Source organism: Boleophthalmus pectinirostris, unplaced genomic scaffold (assembly GCF_026225935.1).
Source record: "Boleophthalmus pectinirostris isolate CB_2022bp ecotype Guang Dong unplaced genomic scaffold, ASM2622593v1 HiC_scaffold_6, whole genome shotgun sequence".
Classification (NCBI taxonomy): Eukaryota; Metazoa; Chordata; class Actinopteri; order Gobiiformes; family Gobiidae; genus Boleophthalmus; species Boleophthalmus pectinirostris.
This window is the reverse complement of record NW_026571447.1, coordinates 21,138,385-21,155,842: the sequence shown is the minus strand read 5'-3', so window position 1 is coordinate 21,155,842 and position 17,458 is coordinate 21,138,385. Positions and strand designations below refer to the sequence as shown.

Below are 17,458 nucleotides of genomic sequence, written 5' to 3'. Positions count from 1 at the left end.
TGAAGCTTGAAATTATATCCATAGCACCAGGCCCCACACACACTCAGAGCTGGGCTAATTTTGTCAGTGTCATGCCATTGGCAGGGAACAAAGTGACCTGCAGCAGGCTTTATGTAGACATGAAAGTGCTACTGAACCTCAGTCTTTTCCCCACGTCAAAAAATGCATCATTCAAAATAATAAAAGATATATTTACCAATATTTTATTATTGCTGATTTAACAGCTCTTTCCACATTTCCACATTGACTCTTGTGAAGTTGCCCATTATCACTAGTGTCAGTGTCTGTCTCATTGTCACCAGAGTTTTCTCACTTATCAAGAGGCCTTTCGAGTGACTGTATAGGTATTAATAGCTACTTTCACCACTGTATTCTTATCTTCCATTCTAGACTCCCAAAACACAGCCACCTAACAACTGCAAGAGTGAGCCTGTTCACAACATAGTTTTGGTTTTCTTCATAATATCGATAAAACGTAATCACAAAAGAAACAAAAGGAAACTAAATTTTGTGATGTTTCTTGAAGCTACTGTTAAAATGGACCATATAAGCTTATGTTATCTACAGTACACAATTTTACTCTTATTAGCCTTAATATTCATGTTTGCAAACACAGTAGGTCATTTATGTGGTTCATCAGATGTGCTCTGATAATCTGAAGATGAAGTATGTGAGCCCTACTTACAAAAGGAAAATGTCTGTCAACCATGAGGTCAACATGAACCCTTTAACACAGATGGAGTTACCTAGACACCTGGCAGAGAGGTGGAGAAAGGGAAATCAGAACATGAGCAAGAAATGGCAAAGTCTATTGTTCTAATTGTAAATACAAGACTTATTTTTTCATCCTACAACCAAACAAAGCAGAACTTAACATACTGCACAATTGTGATGGTATATATTTTACAAACAACAGAAGAGGTAAAAAAAATAAAATAAATAAATAATAAGAAAAAAGATATTACTTCCAAATTATAAAACTTAAGGTTGAAGAAAAAGTACTTTGTAAAACTATTCCTGAAGGGGAAAAACATCTTTAGCAGACTCTACAATTTGTAAAGGCAATTGTTTCACATAGTTTCTAACTATTACAAATATGCTTGTCTATCATTCAATTCTTGTGTTTCAAATAATATTTTCATATAAAAAGTTCAGTTGTTTGACTTTACAGTGAATTTGAGAATATTCCTTTAAGTTGATAAGTGCACACTGTTGTTTATGCCATAACACTGACAGTGGCCTCTTCTATGTACATAAACAGGGTAGAGCCATCATACAAATTCAAGCACTGTTCCACTGCACAAATGTTTTTATTTGAAACAAAAAGGAGGAGCTGCAAATATCAAATCAGCTAAAAACATCAAGACGCACTTTAGTCCTGACAGTGAACCTTTAGTCACGGTCGTCTGCATCATCAGTAGCTCAGGTAAGTGCAAATAATGTATTATTGAAATTTGGGTGGGATTACATACATACATCTAGTCTCTGTGTAACCATTTGTTGGCCTCAATAGGCAATACATTCAAAAGCCTTTTAACTTATAATTGTAGATAAGTAACAACAACTTTCCTTGACCTGATCATTACAGGTAAAGGTTGATGTTTGCGCTGTTGAAAAGAATCATTAAATTATACTTAGTTGTCATAAAACTTCAAGTTAATGCAACACTACTTTAACTACTGTTAATAGTTAAATATTTAAATGAGAAAATACTTAATGGTCTCATACCGACATACCCAGAGGCTGAGATAAAAATCTAGATTGTGAAGTTGTGTAAAAACCTTCTGAGTTTTGTCCCATGACAAAATTTCATCCACTGTTTACTCTCTAAACACCCACAATGCACCCCTGTTGATGAGATCCTGCAACTAAAATATAAATCTTAAAGCATGTAATGCAAGTTAAATTATTTTTAAGTTATGAAATCTTTTACTTTCATTATTTATTTATTTATTTATTGTAATTTCAGGTCTATATTAACCATGGGGAGGCTTGGTTTTGTGACATTGCTGACAGGTAAGAAACACAACAAGCAAAAGCAAAAGTATTTTTGTATATTGTTGCATTGATATAATACATTCTTATTGCATGTTAATTTTATTTTGTGCAGCCCTCTTTGCCCTTTTTATGGAAACTGAAGCAAGTAAGGCCAATATTTCACAATAACACAGTACATAGTAATAATCTGTGTAAAACTGTTGTTGCATTGTAAACTGATTAATTCTTTATTTATTGTTGCTTTTATCTCTTGTTGCTGCTTTTCAAATCTGGCAGATCCCTTTGTTTACAGTAAGTATAATATTTACAGTAGGCTATATGGTGGTGCACATATTTCCGACTACAAATATTGAAACTGATGCTTATGTAACTATGCAACATCTAAAACACATACATCTTTATTTACCAGACTATGAAAGGTTACGAATTGGGGGCCTGGTTTTTGCCTGCTTGCTAATTGCTGGAGGAATTGGAATCATCATTTGTAAGTGAAAGAAAGTCACACACCATAGCTGTATTTGGACAGAAACCCAACACACCAGCATGTGTCCTTATGCTTGTTTTTCTTCATTTTGGCAGATCACAAGTGCAACAGAGTTCCCTTGAAGTAAGAATTTAACACTTTCAAGTAACTGTGGTGGAGTGTTAAGAATCTAAGATCTAGAAACTTATATATATATATATATATATATATATATATATATATATATATATATATATATATATATATATATATATATATTTTTTTTTTTTTTTAATTCTATTGCCATTTTGACCATTAAGAACAATGAAATCTTTGCAGTAATAGTAGTAGGCATAGCTGCATTTGTGGTTGTATGTTTGTGTAGTAGCAGTCATAGTATTGGTCAAGCAGTAGCATCAGTAGCAGTCTATCAATCATTGCAGCAGTGTTGGTAAAAGTATTAGTAGCCGACCAGTTCTAGTGCAGTAGTGCTAACAGGACCAGAACAAGTAGCAGCACTACAGTTGTAGTAGTAGCATTTGAAGTTGCAGTAATCCATTTAATTAGGATCAGATTTTGAATTAATCCATCACTGCATGCTATTCTCCCTCATTTTTGTCTCACCTTCACAATCTGTTGTACTAACTGCTGTCCTGTCCTCTTGTGTTTTTCCTCTCCTTTCAAACAGAAAAGTAGAAGATGATGAAATTTGATAGCGCACCTGACCAGACAGACCGGTTCGAGCCAGGAAAAACGCGTTAAGACAAAAAGAGGGTGGGTGATGGGAAGGAGGGGGGATGACATGATGCCACCTGTAAAGACGTGCGCAAACAGACAGCTGATAAGAAAATGCTCCAGTAAAAATCTCTATAGCTTCACTAATTTATTTTAGACTGTAAATCAAAGACGGAAAAATATGTGTTGTCCATAGGCTACTTGAAATAACTTTGAAGCTCTTTTATTCACATTTTGCAATTAGAAGTAGGCCTAGGTTTCATGCATTATTGGCAAATTTTATTGCTTTATGCAACACTGTACATTGAATTGATCAAAACATATAGTCTTGAAATTGGAATATCCAATCTATGTTTGCGTTGTTATGTTATGTTCCTGTTCAATAGGCCTATAGTAGAAACCAGTGGTATACTAGTGATTGTCTCATTAGCTAGAGCTAGTAGCTAGTAGTCTACACATGTGTTAGACTAATTCTTGTATTAAGCTTTTTAATCTGTGTACCTATATGTAATTTTGCTGGATTTATCTTTAAAGAAAGTACCAAATGCCCAAGGCCTAAATAAAACCTACCGTGCTCAAACTAAACTTTGCATTTTCCTTTACTATCGTTGTTGTTCTTTGTCACTTTACCCGATAACGTCCCATTGCCATCTAGGCTATGCAAATAACAGTGGAAATTTCCCTGCAATCGTTCCCGACAACCAAAGTATAAACTCCAGCTCCTCCTCCAGTTCAATACTGACCCCAGATCAGCCGTACGCCCCTCTGCGCGCGTAGACTTTTACTTACTACACTCGTGAACGAAGCGAACTCTACTGACTCCAGATCAGGACTTTGTAGCCGGACTCCCTCAGTTATTACTCGGCCCCTTGAGCTAAAACCAAGCCAACCTGTTGAATGTAACAGTGTAGAAGGGTGTTGGCGCCTTACGCACGCAGTTACATCCTGTGAGGGAGAGAGATTTTGACGCTGCTGGCTGAGGTTTACTTACGGGGGTAAGTCTGCGACAAAAGGCATGATTTTTGCGTTTATGATTTTTGAAACAAGTTTAATGACGTTTTGGGCGTCAGCATAGTAGCTTCTTGAAGTTGTAAAGTTGTGTTCATTCTTTAGTCAAATTGTCTCCGTGTGGGTGATGTAAGCGTGGCTTGATAAATTTAAGATGACAAAGTGTCCTATCCACCATCTTGTACTATGAAGATTCAAAACTGTGCAAATGAAAAACTAGGTAGTACATTATAATTAGAAATGATTACATCCACTTTTTGGTGAGTAAGCCACAAAAGTTTACATTTCAGTTAATGTTTAGACATCAACCTGGATTTGTGTTTTTGGCCGTGCGCTATGTATTCTTTTTTAGATTTCCTTATTATTCTTGTATAAGAGCATACGATTAAGTGAATTTTGCATTATTCACACCCCTCTGTTGGGCGAGCTCAGTATGAAATGTCCAGCTGATAAAAGGGCAGCTGTGATATTGGTTGGACCTGCTCAAATGGCACTGGGACAGAACATGACAAGGGCAAAAACAGACAACTGAACTATGCTATGCTGCTGACTGAAGAACAAATGGATCAGGTCCTCATTTAATTTCTCCTTGAACTGGACTCAACAATCCAATTGTAACATAGCATAATGTAAAGCTTAGAGAAATAATGTATTCTATACCATCTTCTGTATAAAAAAAATGGGCTACAAATGTATTTTCTTTAATGATTCTTTCAGCACTGGACAATGCATTTAAGTAGGTTCATCATATATGTTTAAAGGGCAGTATGTAACATTTCTGGTTTGGACCTGCTTGTCTATGGAGATGTCTGGCCTTTCTCTGGTATGTTCCCTGTATGGCGTTAAATGTATCTACCTTGCATTTATTCTATTACAGGTGTTTTTATTTCTAAAAAAAAAAAACTTGCATTGAAAGCATTAATTCTTACTGTGAATGTGGAATCTCCTCTCCACCAGAAAACTCGTGCATTGTTTTGTGTGGATTCAGACTACAGTGTTTTTAGAATCCAACTGGAGGTCACATTGGTTTCATAAGGACATAGACCAAACGATTACTGTGACTTTGCTTTGTCAAATGAGTTTCCTCTCCTCATCTTTCCCCCATCGCATCACGTGACTCAGGTCTTAAAAAAGGTTGTGAGTGAGAGAAACAATCAAATGGAATGGCCAGAAGAGAAAGCTTTTAGGAGGTGCCCTCTACTCAGATTTCCACCATAGCACAAGTAAATATAGAAACTTCCACAACAACTCATTGATTTCCATGTACTAGTACTACAACCATTTATTTTCTCTGTACGTTGAGCTCGTGAAGTGAGAGACAAGTAGCTAAAATGTTAGATTATTATTGTAAAAAGCACTTGATTAAAGGGGAAAACGACAAGGACAAAATACCCCGAAGCCTAATTGCATTATCCTGATGGGCTATAGGCTTACATACTCAAGAGTAAAATCTGTTTTATGTTGGCTGTATAGAGTAGTCAATGAAATAAACATACACTGCAATGCCTTACTATCTCAATCAACTCATTATCTCAATCCACTCACAATGAAGCATACAAAAACAGTCAGAAAGAATAGTGTTACAATACGATAAAACTACAAATTGAAAAGAAGGGACTTAAACAAATGCTTCTCCCCATGTGGGACAGTTAGCTGCTCAGTGTTAGCCTGTTGCAGTTACCAAAGTGACTCAGAGCTCTAGTATGCTCCACTCTTCTCCTGCCTCTTTTATAATGGTGCTCCTCTATTCCACTGTGTCCCAACTGTTATCGACTCTCTCCCCTTAGGCTTAAATTCTTTCTTCTGTTTTTTTTTTTTGTTTTTTTTTTTTTTACCACAATATGTCCAAAGGGATTTTTTTCTTCTAGTCTACGTATTATTCACTTCCTCATTTCCCTGTGTCTACATACTTTCTGCTTGTCTTTGCTACTAAAGGCAATACAAAATACTAGTTGCTAGGCTGCTATTGCCATGCCATGTCCCTAAGGTTTGTTTCTGTAATTGTTTGGATTCACAGCAGTGATCCCATGTATTGGCAATCACAGCTAAGTCATGATGAGTTGTGTGACAAGTTAAATTATTTATAGTTGCAAACCATGAATAGGCTATATTTTTTATCAATTTCCTATCGTACCATTATCCATAGAAACACCACGAAGTTTATCAACAAAATTCTAGTTTCAACCAGCTTGCTGTCAGGATTGTGGTACTTCAAAATGAAAAATGATAGAAGATTTTTACATTTGTAACATGTGGGAAATACAAGGTTGCTATTGGTTTTTGCTTTGAACTCAGTTAAACCCTATTTTTAAGTATCGATTCTGTAATAAAAGTTGCAAGCACTTTTAAGCTGTCACAGTCTGTTGATTGTCATACCTCATAAAGGTAGTGTGTAACAGAGGAATCTGGCACGGCTAATTTAGGAATAAAACATTCCTGTTAAAATGGGCAGCTGTCTTTGTAGTAGCAGGAACACAGAGCCCTATGTCCAGTGTGGGAGGTGGGTGGTCCATTGGAAAAACATACACTGCTTGAGTTAGTCACATAAATAGTTTGGATGCTACAGTAACATGGAGCATACAATTAACTTTGAATGTGAACGTCAAAGTAAACTCAGCTTCGAACTAGACAAAAGTTTGGTGCAGCTTTGTATGGTTGATATAAATGTATTATACAAATAAAATTATGTGACAAAATAATCTCTCAGTTTAAAACCTCAAGGGCCATGACTTGTTGGTAAAACAATTATATTTCTTAAATGGCCCTATTGCACTAATTTCAGATCTATGTTATAACGTTTCTTGATCGAAATATATCTTGTTTCTTCAACACATGTTTAACACACAAACAGACAGAAAACACTATGTTCCACCTTGTGATTGTCATGCAAAGTGCTCCACTGTGTTTTTAAGCTTCATACATGTTCACAAGAATAATTTGGATAATTTCAACATGGAAATTTCCCATCTCTTCTCAACAAAAGTTAAAAGGTAGCTGTTAACTTGAAAACTACTGCTTCATGACATCACAAGGTGGAGCAGAGCATTTTAAGCTTTGGAGATGTAGACAAGCTAATATTTAAGGATTATTCAAATGTGTGAACAAAACACAAATCTTGATAAGGTACTAAAGTTCTAACATGGCTAAAAGCTCACAAGAGTAAATTTTGTGTAATATAGGACCTTTAACTAAGGGATAATTTACCTTCCTTTTACTTCTTATTATTTACTGGTAAAATATAAACAAAATAATGTCTATTAAATTGACTTATTTTTAAAGCAGAAAAATACAAATATGTAATTTACTTATCTAAGTAGAGGGTTATTCAGTAAAAATGCATTTTTGATGGAATAAGCCTCGTTTGTCTAATAATTGGGGCAGTTCAAGTATAAAGGGAAACTAAGGAGTCAACTTTGTATTTTCAGGAAGAGTGTTTTTAAAAAGAGGATGCTTGATGTGAATGAGTGAAACAGACCTAACAAAGAGGAAGGAGGTGAGCCAAGGACATACAGAAGAGCAGGAATGGACTTGAAAAAAGGAGACTGGGAGGATTAGAGTAGCACAAGTTTGATCAAAACAGGAGAGGCGTGGAGTTGCTGTTTTAATCAAGAGAGCTTTATACAGATGATTTATAGAGGTAGACTGGAGTAGCACAGAGAGAAATGTGGGTAGGGCAAAAGCAGTCTGAAAAGGGGATACAAAAACTAGCTGTTAAAAATAAAAAAAGAGGTTCAGAACATTCACATGAGTCATGTTTTCCACGGTGACCCTAGGCAATGTTGTTGTGGACTCGTTGGAGAAAGAAATTTTGCACAGTGAAGGCCTAAAACAGAACAAATCCATCTTAGTTTAAGTGCTTCTGTTTCAAGTTGTAGTCAGTCTGCTCCTGAATGCAAGGGTGTTCAAGCCTCCAACATTGTCATTTGTTTACACATAGTACATACCTTTGGGCTGCACCTTAAACCAATATTTGCTTTACTTTACAATCTTTGATCTACATCTGTAAAACACATGGTCAGTTTCTCAGTTTATGGGTTACTCAACTTCTGAAGATTTCAGATTTGGAATAAAATCTTTAATTATTGCATATTATCTCAAGATAATACATTTTAAAGGTGCTCATAGAGTGTGTGTGTATATATATATATATATATATATATGTATAAGAGGACATAGCTAATACGCTTCCCTCCTCATTCCAAATAGTTGGGCATGGGCCTGAAGTGGCTCCTTTGAGTTTTTAATAATAAGTAAGTAAGTAAGTATTTATTTATATAGCGCTTTTCACAGACATTTGTCACAAAGACACTTTACAGAGCATTATTCAGTCACTATTGTTATTATACAATAACAGTTACACAGCTATATTAATATAATTGAAGGCACATTACAATTTCTTAAATAATAGGATATGATAAGTATTAAATTGTAAAGAGTTTCCACAGTTTGAAAGACGAGCAGTCCCTGCTCTGACTTAAAAGCAATCAAAATCGTAACCGTTCAATGTGTGCAAAAAAAATCCAGATTGTATTGTTTGGTCATATCGCCCAGCCCTACTTCTATTGAAAAATCTTCACCCTCTCTTTGTAACTGTTGGTGCTGTCAGGCATTTTGGTCCTAAAAAGTTGGTTTATCCTGTAGTTTTTACTTCACTGTTTTGTCCCTAAATTAAGATATGAACATTAATAATGTTGCTAAGTGCCCACCCAGTGCCAAGCCACCTGTGCTTCATGGCTGCAGATTAGCAGATGTAACTGCTAGTGTTGTAAATTCCCCAGTATAACTGTTAGTTTAGTAACAGTTTTTTAGATCAGGCATTCCTGGGCAGCTCAGGGGTCCTTGGGAGCACCATGGTAACGCTGTTACTGGTACCATGGTAATGCTGTTACTGATCATGACCTTTAACCTATCTAAGTCTGTGTCTGTGATAGAGGTGGTGTTTTTTTAATTGATATGTAATGTTCTGATGCTAATTAAATTTATTAACTTGATTAATTTACATGACTGTTGATGTAAACTGTTTAACAGTTATTCATAGACTGATTATATGTGTAATTTTCATTTAGTAATATGATTTAAATGTGCTTATAGATAGGTCAGATGAAAGGCTAGACAAACAGAAAGATACAATAAAGGGCATTAAAGCTCCTCAAATCCATTCCTGTGTTCGTCTTTCCTCTCTGATTGGAGTATTGTGTGGGTAAAGTACATCAGTACAGTACATCGCATCATAATCTACAGTCCCAGCTATCTCCAATAGCTAATGAACTTCATTTGCTTGCAACTGAACTCTATGGGGGACATCACACTCTCTTACTGTATTTCTATTGTACAGTCTATGATGTAACCTTTCTGTTGGGATGGTCGCTGCTTGATTGTCTCCATGGAGATGTTGTTGTTATGCCTGGCATGTTTAACATGGCATTAAACATACTGTCTTTTTTATTGTTAAAACAATACTGTACCTTGAAAAATAATTCTTACTGTGAGTAGGGTCGTCTCAGGTCTGACCCATAACCTGGTGTGGTGGTTTGACCTTGTCTCCTTGGAGTGAGTTTAAACACATCCTCTAGGACATTCCAGGCATACAAAAATGTCTCTATGGAGAGATAACAGACGCTCCACCAGAAAAGTTACAGCGTGCCCTTATTGTTTTATAGTTTTAGCGTACAATATACTGAAAATGATTCTTTTAAAATGGATGGATTCTCCCTCACTCTCTTTGGGTCATTTCTCTCTATTCTGTCATCCACTCCACTCCTTACAGCTCCTCTCTGTCTGGGTGTCTTTATTTTGAGGTGAGCCCTCTCTGTAATGGTTTTGGCTCCATTCCCATCCTCTACATTCCCCCTGCTTCGGCATGGGTTGCTCTGGAGAGAGTTACAGAGAGTAGCATCCTTGTCTTGTCTTTTTCCCCCCCTAAATACCAATAGAAATTAAACTAGATCCTGCCTAATTACTAAACGTTACTTGTATTGTAAAAAAAAACAACAAAAAAAAAAAAATTGGTGTAACTTTATTTGTCTTAATTAAAATACAATTTGAGGTGTTTAATTTTATGTCATGATTCAAAATATTACAAATAGGAAAAAAGGGTTCAGGTTTAGTTAATTGACCTCTTTACCTTAACTTTGACCTCTTTAACTTAAGTAGGAGCTTATTGTTGCATTCATGTAGCAATAAACACTTGACTTGTCTTTTCACATATTGAAAAGACCTTTTAGTAAATACACACATGGTAACATTCTCTGTCTTATGTCTGTTTTCCCAACCCCTCCTCGTGTGTGCTTGTGCCATCCTGTTGTGGGCACGGGGCATGTTTGCTCATGACTGTAGCATGCTGAGTGGAAAGTGCAGCCAATGGAAAATCACTGTAGATCCACAGGGTTTGTCTCCTCCCAGAGCTTCTGCTTCGTCTGCTGCTGCCCTCTATGCCAAACCTCAGGGGTTATATGCCGTTAATGAGAGAGAACATCATTACATCATAACACACAAGATCATACGTAAATCAGTAATAGGCTAGGATTTAACAAGGACCTGACCACGAAAAAACTGTCACAACCAGATCACAAATGTAATTTTATGTCTTATTGGTCTCAGACAGAAAAGCATGAGGTTGTCACTAGATACTCTTTATTGCTCTGTAGAAAACTCTGTTGAATCATCTCTTTGTTGCCTCTGCCAGCTGGTGCCAGTACAACCCTGCTTCCAGATTCCACTTATTTGAAATGCTCTTATTTGGGCTATAGGGCAGAGAGTTGATGGTATCTACCCCAGAATAATATAAGAAGCCACTTGCAAATGAGCCTTCGACTTCGACTATGCTTGAGTGTTTACATACACAGGTAAACACAAGCGTGCATCACTGGAGGCTTGTTATCTGCTTGAATATTTGACTCAAAGTACATATCACAAAGAAAATAGATGTAAAATCTCAGCTTTTTATAAAATGTTTTGTATGTTTGTATTTACATTAATTTGTATTTCTGTTTTTTAGGTTTTCAAGGCTTAAGACTGAAAATGTTGAGAATTATCACATTGGTGTTGATGACAAGTAAGTTAACACTCACATCGTGTTGAGTATATCCAATATTTGTAAACAGACATAGACTTAGATAAACTTTATTCATCCACATGATCATCATATATCAAAATATATTATAATAATAAAGAGCAAAATATAAATTATAATAAATGGTAATAATAAATTAAAAATAAGTAGCAAAAATAACAAGAGATTGGAGTCAAATAAAGCACAACTGTATGAATATGTACAAGTAAAAATTTAATATAGAAATACAAATATATCTCAGCTATACACAAGAGGTCATAAAGAGAAATAATACAAAGATGAAATAATGATTGACAGGACATAGGGTTATCTGTTACATAAGGGTGAGTTGTTGTAAAGTTGTATGGAGTATGGTATGAGTGTAGTCCTGTATCTCACTGTTTGAGCGGAGCTGTAGGAGCCTGTTGGAGAATGAGCTCCTTTGACCCTCTATAGACTCATGCAGTGGGTGAGCAGGAGTGTCCATGATGAAGAGCAGTTTGTCCAGTGTCCTCCTGTCCCTCCCTGCGATGTCTCCAGCTCACAGCCGATCACGTGACCAGCTTTACAGATCAGTTTGTCAATCCATCTGATGGCCCTTTTACTGATGCTATTCACCCAGCATCAGTAAGTCACTTAGTGACTTGGTATGGTACAGGAGACTTAAATTAACTTTCTCCAGCTGCCTTCTCACCTGTGCAGGTGACAGAGACACTGAGCTGGGTTCCTCCATGGGGGCTGGAGTATGGGAGCAGAGGTGATGGGCTTGTGAATGGCCATCTGGGTGTTCTGTGTTGAGATGTGATTGGGCGTATGGGAGTATAGAGATGGGGGTGCCAGGGGATGTGAAACTGAATAGATTTTGCCTTTCTGGGCAATTGTTTTGCTGCTTGCTTTTGGTGTTAAAAACAGTGATGGCCTTCATCTCCTTTCAAACGTCTCTGGTGTTGTTTTGTTGGAGTTTTACCTCCAACTCCCTATTGTAGGCTTCTTGTGGGGTTGACTGTATCCTCACAGAAGTAGATGTAATCTGTTCCACAGTCCACTGTGCTGACGATGTTGTCTTTATGGGGCTGGCAGAGCACATCCCAGTCTGTGGTCTCAAAGCAGTTCTGAAGGGCCTGGCTGTCTTCCTGACTCCACTTCCTTATAGTCCTGGTGGTGACAGACTGCCTCTTCGCTGCAGGGACATACTGAAGAAATAAATGTATTTAAAGGTCTAGTCTGATAATCCAAGAAATATAGACATTCACATATATAGAATGATTAGCTTTACCAAGCTTTAAATACGTTAAGCCCTAATTGAAGACCTATTATTGTTTACATTTATCAATTAACACATATCTTCTGTGTCTTTTATAGTTTTGTCACTTGTCTATGCAGAAGAAGAAAAGGGTAAGTCTGTTACTAATGTTTTGAATGTATCTTCTTGCAGTCAATACCAAAAGTAACAAAAGTAAATGTGGGGAACAATCCAAAAATAAGGATCAAAGTGTATTCTGGGTTTATTTTACATAGAGGCATATTGATGTATGATGTGAATGATTTACTAGGATATCAACTAAGGCTTTGGGTTTATTGCTTTTCAACTGTTATCTTTTACATATTCTGTTGAGTTGCTCAAAAACTCCTGAACATTTTTTATACGGTTACAACCATTATATAATGCTCTTTCCCATTCTTTCTATAGCCCACCCTGAAGATGACCCATTCACATTTGGTAATGTATTTAATTTTTTTATGTTGTTGTATCATCCTAAATTAATGCAGCTGATTTATTCTGTTGTGTCTTCTTATAGACTATCACGAGTTGCGTGTTGGGGGCCTGATCCTTGCTGCTGTCCTTTGTCTCATTGGCATTACTATTCTGCTCAGTAAGAAAATTATTACATTATGAATTAGAACTGAACTTTTTATCCCTAAGGTACACATAATGACCACATGTTCTTTTTCCAGGTGGTCACTGCAGGTGCAAGTTCAATCAGAACAAGAGGTAACACTATTGTGCAAACATAACAAATTAAACATTTATCTTTGTAACTATTTTTCCCCCATTTCTAATTCTTTAGAAGGAGGACAGGAAGCAATGCACAGCAGATGCTCAATGATCAAGGTGGGTGACAATCTTTTTATGTTTTAATACTTTTTTTCACATGTTTCACTGTAAATATAAACAGGGGGATATAGAACTGAAACAATGAAAAAAAAAAGCTTTCTGTTGTTTTGTTTTTCAAAAATGGATTACATTTCAAGGACATGCAAAATTTGATTGTGCCACTACTGTATTTTAATATTCTGGTGACATTCATAGTCACAACTGCCCTTGTTTCTAATGAAATGGACTTCTGCAGTTGTTATTATTGTTTTGTTTGTATTGTCTAAACAGGATGCTCACAACAAAAGAGTCTGGTATCCTCATTGGACTTTCCCTGTATAAATAAAGATAGAGAAAAAAAGAAAACTATATACTCTAATGACTGGTGTATTTATTTATTAATTGGATACATTAATATGATGCTACCTATGCAACCTTTCTAGTACCAGTGGTAGATATTTGATTTTGAAATGACACTTTTCATAATTCTAAAGTCAAAAGTTATATTTGCCCTGTCCATTTGTTAAGTGTAAACACAGACAGTTACATTATGGAAACTACCCGTGCATTTCTAAATGTATCTAAATGTATGCAGTATAACAGGTGCTGAGGCTCAGGGTGCCTGGAAGATGTAGCGGTGGGAGAGCTTTTGCTCCTGTTTCTATTCTTGTAGTAGGACTGTAAAAAAGGGGATTTATTTCAGTGTAGGTTCAGTATATTGTAAAAGCAGTCTACTGTGCACTGTCTGCATCTAATTAGATACAATTTTATCAGTCACAAATCTGGAATGCTGAGTTGAATGTTGAACACTGAGATTAGATTCTGAGGCCTGCTTCTCTTTACCATGTGAAAAAAACATCTCTTTTCTCCATTTGCTATTTCAAAACTGGGCTACGTAGCTTAAATTATATTAATATTAACGTGAATACATCTTTATGAAAAGATCTATTGAGGCCTTTATTTTACACATTAAACTATCAAAATATATGTACACAAAATGCAGCATACGGACAAACCAATGGAGTTGGAGGATTGTAGTATCATATTTAACTTTGCACAATTTTGTGTTTCTAGGTCGTGCTTGTGACTGCTAAATGTGCACCACTCCTGGCTTCACAGACCTGCAATCAAGGCAGAAGTAACTAATGCATTTTTTTAAAACTTTGGTTGGAAGCAATAGGAGGTAAACAAGGAAGTATAGTGCAGAGCCCGTGTAGAGACCTGCGCTTTTTTTTTTTTTTTTTTGGAGCAACAGTCAAGCAATATGAGGGTTTCTGTGGGTTTATCGGCATAAATTATAATAGCCTTTTAATGTTCCAATGCCAATTTTAATAATATAAGAATTACTGTTTTAGACAGTTCTTCACAGCTACTATAAATAATAACATATACAGGAACAAAATCCAACTGTTGTACTTAGGTGTATTAAAATACACATTTTTAATACCCTACAGGAACCCTTAATATAAGCTTACTTTGGTTTTACCTTTATTAAATTTCAAGGTCTGCAAACATCTTATTCAAAACTGTCTATCAAAAATATCTTTTACTGTAACAGAGTGAATGCTTTTTTGTTTATGTTTTGTTTTGGTTGATCTCTGTTGATTGAAAGTTCAACTATACCAAAAAGTAGCCAGAATAGTCTCTAAGAATTGTAAACTAAATGTAGATGTTTTAGATGACTCTGAACGTCTAATCACTTTCCTGTGTGAAACTACAGTCCGTGAAATACTGTTGATAATCAAGACTAATGTGTTTGATATGTTCGGATAGGTGTAAAGGATTGCACTGTTCATGTTTATATAAAATTATGTTGAAACAAATTGTTCTTTTTGATTCATTACACGATACAATAAATTAGTAACATGTAATGCCGTATTATCAAGAATCCAAACTACTCTATTACAAAAACAATGCCAGATACAGATACCACAATTCTAGACTAGAGGAATGACTTTTAAATAGTTTTTAGAATCTTATAATAGATTACAGATTGAATGAATTTACACGATGACAGAGGATAGGCCTCTGTGTAGACAAAATAAATTCCATGACTGTGATAGCAATGTTTAGGCCACATATGACCTTTTTGTGTAATGTTTTGGCCCCATCTACTGGTGTACTCCAAAATGCACTTTAGCTACCTTAACTACACAAACAAAAGCGAACTTTCCTTACGCGAAAGTTTGATGTCAGATTGATTCCCATTCATCATTCACTCACTCACTCACTCTACAACGCAAAACATCAGGGAAAGCTTTCAATGTAACTATAACCTAAGTACACTCATGGGCTGGTTGTTAGTCAGATTGCTTTTTGTAGCTACACCAGGGGGCGCTGTGGTCTGGTCCACCTTATGCAATATCCTTCGACTCATAATCACAAGACAATTTGTAATCACAACCCAAAACATGCTACATAGGTCTCCAGGAAGAACAGCTGATAGCTAAGGTCAATTAAATACAATTAATCAATGAACCTACCCAGGGGCGACAGGTGGAAATTCGCACTGCTGCTACAAACTGATACAATACATTTTTCCTGTTAAAACCTCGTGCACCCCTTTAAAAATAGTTACATCTGTGGTTCTTCGGGACTAAAATGTACATCGAAAAAGAATACCGAAAAAGAATATTTTTATGCTGTACAGATTTTTGTCCAACTTTTTTGTATCAATGTCTTCATTTATTTCTGCTCTAATCATACATCCCAAAAAATATATAATATTTTTTAAATTTTAACCCTTTAAATGCCAGTTCTGACAGCAAAAGTCTCACATTTTATGCATGAAAATTTGTTTTTAAATGGATTATTTCTATATTTTTCAAATCATTTTAATTTGTTTGTGTTGGGGTTATCAGGGGTTGGGGATGTCATAAAATAGTGCCAACACAGATTTTTATTTTTATTATTATTATTATTTTTTTTTTTTTTTTTTGGTTTTTGCACAAACTCAATTAGTTACATCTGTGATCCTTCGAGACAAAAATGTACACCGGAAAAGAACATCGTATATTTTTTTTTATGTAATACGGTCTTTTCTTAAACTTTTTTATATCATTATCTTCATTTACTCCTACTCTAATCATAAATATCAAATATTATATAATATTTTGAAATTTTAACCCCTTAAATGCCATTTTTGACAGCAAAAGTCTCAAATTTTGTCCATGAATAAAATGAATTTTTTTTTTGGATTATTTCTATATTTTTCAAATCATTTTAATTTGTTTGTGTTGGGGTTATCAGAGGTTGGGGATGTCATAAAATAGTGCCAACACTGATTTTTAAAATTTTTGTAGTTTTTGCACAAACTCAAATAGTTACATCTGTGGTCCTCTGGGACAAAAATGTACACAGGAAAAGAATACCACAATATTTTTTATGCAGTACAGATTTGTTTTCAACTTTTTTATATCATTGTCTTCATTTACTTCTGCTCTAATCATACATACCAAATATTATATAATATTTTGAAATTTTAACCCTTTAAATGCCTTTATTGATAGCAAAAGTGTGTGTGTGTGTGTGTGTGTATGAACATTGACGTATATTGGATTGTGTTCTGTATTGTGTATGTGTATACTAAAAGATTTAGTATTTATTTCACATTTGCATTGTGTACAAATGACTGAAAATGTAAATACTATGATTATGCTTGAAATGGTGGACCAAAAAATCACAAAAAATCTTCAAACCTCCAAAAAACTGTCAAATGTAAAACGTTGAACACATTTGAACACACTGACATGAGAAAAACAAGTATAAGTGAAATAAAATTGCAGTTATTCTGCTTTAAAAAAAATAAATTTTCAGTGTTTATCAGTAGAGGCGTAAACAATGACGTATACATACACCTGAAAATGTACACACACACAGGCACACACAAACTCACACACACTCCCAAACAAACACATTCAGTGCATTGTGGGACTCCTCTAGAACACATCCATATCATTTTAACCTCATATAGCTACATCTCTGGCCTTCAGTGTGGAATAATATGTACAAATGTCTTTATATTGATATAACCTTGAAATGGAAGATACACAGTAAAAAGAAAAATATCAAAAAATTCAAAAAGACAACAAAACAAAAAATTTTGAAG

General features: G+C 35.4%; 1 protein-coding gene across 1 annotated transcript; it reads left to right on the top strand.

Moving 5' to 3' along the window:
• The first annotated feature begins 3,171 nt into the window (after positions 1-3,171).
• Positions 3,172-15,173, top strand: LOC110171407 (phospholemman-like). The gene is made up of 8 exons (XM_020937113.2): positions 3,172-4,191; positions 11,202-11,258; positions 12,618-12,650; positions 12,946-12,975; positions 13,055-13,129; positions 13,212-13,248; positions 13,325-13,368; positions 14,425-15,173. Exons 2-8 carry the CDS (start codon positions 11,225-11,227, stop codon positions 14,442-14,444), a joined length of 273 nt encoding a protein of 90 aa, XP_020792772.1. The 5' UTR covers positions 3,172-4,191; positions 11,202-11,224; the 3' UTR covers positions 14,445-15,173.
• The last annotated feature ends 2,285 nt before the right edge of the window (positions 15,174-17,458 follow it).

What these genes read in the sequence shown, in the direction of transcription:
- LOC110171407 (XM_020937113.2), top strand. Translation starts at nt 11,225, where the DNA reads ATGTTGAGAATTATCACATTGGTGTTGATGACAA. An exon ending in AAGTTCAATCAGAACAAGAG is followed by an intron (nt 13,249 to 13,324) that starts GTAACACTATTG and finishes CTAATTCTTTAG; the next exon opens with AAGGAGGACAGGAAGCAATG. An exon ending in GCAGATGCTCAATGATCAAG is followed by an intron (nt 13,369 to 14,424) that starts GTGGGTGACAAT and finishes TTGTGTTTCTAG; the next exon opens with GTCGTGCTTGTGACTGCTAA.